The sequence below is a fragment of the Nelumbo lutea genome, chromosome 2 (genome assembly GCF_056320005.1).
Source record: "Nelumbo lutea isolate HS-2025 chromosome 2, American lotus-T2T, whole genome shotgun sequence".
NCBI lineage: Eukaryota > Viridiplantae > Streptophyta > Magnoliopsida > Proteales > Nelumbonaceae > Nelumbo > Nelumbo lutea.
Genome location: NC_142685.1, coordinates 55,065,571 through 55,069,844, shown reverse-complemented (window position 1 = coordinate 55,069,844; position 4,274 = coordinate 55,065,571). Strand labels below are relative to the sequence as shown.

General features: G+C 38.1%; 1 protein-coding gene across 3 annotated transcripts; it reads left to right on the top strand.

Annotated features, from left to right (window-relative positions):
• Window positions 1-687: 687 nt before the first annotated feature.
• Window positions 688-3,632, top strand: LOC148870818 (E3 ubiquitin-protein ligase AIRP2-like). Of its 3 annotated transcripts, none has more exons than XM_088971315.1 (5): window positions 688-1,212; window positions 2,077-2,227; window positions 2,342-2,408; window positions 2,575-2,809; window positions 3,243-3,632. In XM_088971315.1, the coding sequence occupies exons 1-5, from the start codon at window positions 1,148-1,150 to the stop codon at window positions 3,451-3,453; spliced, it is 729 nt and encodes a 242-aa protein (XP_088827441.1). In that variant the 5' UTR covers window positions 688-1,147; the 3' UTR covers window positions 3,454-3,632. The 3 variants fall into 3 exon arrangements, with proteins under 3 accessions (XP_088827441.1, XP_088827440.1, XP_088827439.1); XM_088971314.1 differs by having other exon boundaries at window positions 830-1,212; window positions 2,539-2,809; XM_088971313.1 differs by having other exon boundaries at window positions 830-1,212; window positions 2,536-2,809.
• Window positions 3,633-4,274: the final 642 nt, after the last annotated feature.

Below are 4,274 nucleotides of genomic sequence, written 5' to 3'. Positions count from 1 at the left end.
AAATATGTTTTCAAAGATTGGGCTGTGGAACCATGATAATGACTCAAGTCAGTAAATGTGAAAGATGCATATTATTGACGTGGGATATGGGATAGAACGGGACATAGTTGATCCGAGCTGCCCCACCAATGAAACATGCTCCTTGTACTTGTACGAAAAGTCAGCACCGTTAGATTATTTTTAGTCATCGGACGTTCCTCAAGTGGGATCTGATCAATCCTGATCAGTCATTAATTTATTAATGGGAGAATGACCAATCAGCCCGGATCAGAATTTTCTAATTCTAATGTAGAAGGAAATGCATCTTGACCGTGAATTAATGTTAAATTCACGGACAGGATGTGATTTATAAGGGAGAGTGCTAGTTGTAGGGGACTGAAAATCAGAATTCTGCATCGTATGTATCCGTACTTATCCGTTTATTAATCGTTGATTTAGGAATCGCAGAAGATTCTGTAACATCAGTCTTCCAAGAAAAGTGATGCGAAGGTGGATACTGCCCTAGTATAATTTATTAATGGGTCTTCATTTTTTTATTATTATATTCGCCATTCTGGACGATAAAAGTAGATCGAAAGGTTGGAAATTTTCTGATGGATCACTTTGGGAGATAGAATGGTCGAATCATTAGAAACCCCGTATGATTAGTGCCGCTGCAGATATATTGTATCGTTGCCCATAACCGTTGATATAATTTCAGTTGAGGAGCAACTGAGCAAGGGCGTTAAGATTGGAAGCCTAAAGGTTTACCGGCAAAAGCATGGATATTTTGGTAATTTCAAATTACCTTCCAAAGAGATGCACGCAAATACCCCACCTCGAAGAAATTTGGGGTCATGGACAAACAAATACAGTGAAACCTTCCAAAAGTCTGGAGAGAGAGAGAGAGAGAGAGAGAGAGAGAGAGGATTCAGAGTTTCTATTTTCTGCAAAAGTCATGAATTTAGAGTCCTCTATTTAACTAAAATTTGAATTGGGAAGAAGAAGGTAGAGATGAACGAAGGAGAAGATTTCTAGGCCTTCGGAGAATCTACAGTTTACAAGGGCTGAGTGGGGGGAGAGAGTGAAAGGAGGGAGGAAACTTCTAGGGTTTATTAGAGTCTCTGTGTTGTTGGATGGGATTTTTGTTGCAGAGAGAATCGCGGCCATGCGAAAGTTGTTCAAGGATTCTTTAAAAGCACTCGAAGCAGATATTCAGCATGCCAATACTCTGTAAGTCTCTTTGCACATATAATCCTCTCTCTCTCTCTCTCTCTCGCTTTTAGTTTTCTTATTGCATGTGATTTTTTTTTTTCCGTTTGTTTCGGCTGTTCTATGATCTTTTGCTCTTTTCTTTTCCCGCTAATTTAATGAATTTTAGTATTATGTATGTGTCTGTGAGTAAGAGGTGGGGTTGTTGTACTTTGCCCATAATAATTTGTTGAATTTGATACATTTTTCTTTTCTTCTTCTAGGTTCTATTAGGTGGGTCTAGCATTATTTGAACTTTTAAGTTATTTTTTGTTTCATTTTTATTGTCCTTCCCGGCGATTAATCCGGTTTTTCTAGTCAGTTTATTGGCATTTGATCCAATTGTATCTACGTTTTCTGAACATCTCCTCCCTCTCCCCAAACAAAGCCAAAAGGCGGGGGTACTGTGTATCGGGAATAGAAATTTACCTTTCTTTTAATATGGGAAATCTATTTTCGGATTAAGCTTGGGGTTCAGTGGGTTAGGTATAAGATATCTGTGCTCATGAAATTATTGTTGGCTCAGTCGTTTGATTTTGATCCATTGAGTTTCTCTATTGCTTACCATAAATTTGCTTCCTTTGAATCCTCCCTCCAAGCCGAAATATTGTCTGGTGGGTGGGTTTGATCCTCCCCATTTTCTAATGGTATGACTTCTGGAGGATATTTAACAAGTTATGACATATTCATTTATAAGGTCATTACCATGTTCTAGTCCTGGCCTTTTCGGGTCTCGGGAAGGGTGGATTGGTTGCTCTGCCGTTTTAGAAGGGACTGGCCACTCTCAAACTGGAATCCTCATTTCTCAACTTGTAGAATATTTATTTATTTTATTGTGGAATGTAGGGCTTCTGATTATCCAAGGGAATATGATGGTGGTTGTCTTCAAATGAGATTATCTTATAGTCCAGCAGCACGCCTGTTTCTGTTTCTTGTTCAGTGGACTGATTGCCACCTTGCTGGTTCCCTTGGATTGCTTAGAATCCTTATTTACAAGGTACATTTCTTTCCATTACCAGGTGCGCATGTGCTGATCTTGGTTCTGATCAGTTTACATGTTTGGTTTTATTTCCCATCCTTAACATATGAGTTATGTGGCTTGCTTTCTCAGGCTTATGAGGATGGCAAGACCACTATGTCTGTTCATGAAAGGAAAGCCAGTATTAGAGAATTTTATGGTAAGTGGACCTTTGATGCAAATGTTTGATCTTCAATTTGTGTAGTTTTTGTTAATTTAATGTATTTATGTCTTTGTCTCTTCTTTTTAATTTTCTGAAAATAAGTTTTCTATTTTTCCTATCTAAGTAGTTCATCTACTCAGAAGAATGGTTTGTCCATGGGCAGCTGTAATATTTCCCTCTTTATTGCAACTTCATAGAGGAATCACTGATGTAGAAGACCGGAAACAGAGAGAAATTTGTAAAACCAAGTATAGGAAGAAGGATGAGATGGACAAGGGGAAGCTCTCTGAACTTGATCGTGAGAGGGAGGAGGAGTGTGGTATTTGTATGGAGATGAGTAATAAGGTTGTCTTGCCTAATTGCAACCATGCACTATGCATGAAGTGTTATCGTGATTGGTAAGTATCTTTTAATGTTCATGTGATATATTTACTTTGTAGTTGTGTTAATTTATGTTCTTCAACTTATTTGACTAAAAGGAAACAGCATTATTTGTCTTGACTCTTATCATTAATGTTCAGGTCCTTTATTTCTTAGGTTGCAAGAAGAAAGAACAAAAAAAAAAAAAAATTCTCAGATATACATAAATAAACTTTATCAATTTATTGCTCTTCAGTAAGATTGCCAAAGGTGTAAGAAATGGATGGGTCTTACCTCCGTCCAAGTGAATTGGTTGCATCACTAAGTTGTTGTCACACTGTTATTCTGTTGGATAGGTACCATAGATGTCTTCATACACCTGTGTTGGGGTCCTGGGGAGTGGACTTCAAAAGGGTTGTTTCTAGGTATAATGATAGGTTCTCATTATGTGCTATGTCTTGGTTGTTTCAGGCGTGCACGATCCCAGTCATGTCCTTTCTGTCGGGATAGCCTTAAACGAGTGAACTCGGGGGACCTTTGGATCTACACTGACAGCAGAGATGTTCTTGACCTGCCTTCTATTGCCAGGGAGAACTTGAAGAGGTTGTTCATGTACATAGATAAGTTGCCTCTTATTATTCCAGAGCCTGTGTTTATTCCCTATGATTCTCATGTCAGATGAGGTGTCCCGTGACAGCTGCTTGAAAGAATTTGTACATAGAGGCCTGGTTGTATATGATTCTCTCTCCCCAACCGTAAATTCTGGTTCGCCATTGTTTTAACAGGCTTCAACATCACATTCTGATTCATGGATCTTTAAATTTATATATAATATATTGTTCATATCTCAGATTGGTTGAATCTTGCCTTTTTTATGTCATAGAAGGCTCAGTTCCTTTGCTGACAATTATGTAGCCACTGCTAATAGTGTATGAAGCTATGAATGCAAATCCCTTGTCAGGTCTTACTGTGTGGACGTTTAGTTTGCCCAACACTAAGGAGAAAAGTCGCTAACAATACAGTTGATTCAGGGCCTGAATATATGAATCTGTTTGGTAAGTTGGTTTAGCATTTAATAGAAAATTGGATGCTTATATAGGTCAAAACTGACGACCAATTGCAAATTCAATATTGAGGTGATATGATCCAGACATCCGGATTAATACGAGTTTGGTTTGGCAATATAGCATTGTTTGATTTTCTGGATAAACTGAAACAGACTCTCACAAACAACATTGAAGAGATTTGAAGGGAGCTTATAAAGGTAATGGTGTAAAGGAAAGCTTAGTGAAGATCAATGGATGAGCCTGTAGAAACGAACTGCCTCTAAAGGATGAATATCCCTCTTCCCAAAACACAGAAAGAAAAAGGCAATGAAAGAAAACCTGGACTTTATTCTCTAACGCCGCTCACACGAAAGTTCATCGTGTTTAAAATGTGGAAAAGCACAGGACCACCCACACCTTGTTCTGAAATTTAATTAATTATAATAGAGCAACAAGA

Coding starts and splice junctions, on each gene's coding strand:
- LOC148870818 (XM_088971313.1), top strand. CDS start 1,148: ATGCGAAAGTTGTTCAAGGATTCTTTAAAAGCACTCGAAGCAGATATT. Junction 1,213..2,076: donor ATTCAGCATGCCAATACTCT/GTAAGTCTCTTT, acceptor TGTGGAATGTAG/GGCTTCTGATTATCCAAGGG. Junction 2,810..3,242: donor ATGAAGTGTTATCGTGATTG/GTAAGTATCTTT, acceptor TGGTTGTTTCAG/GCGTGCACGATCCCAGTCAT.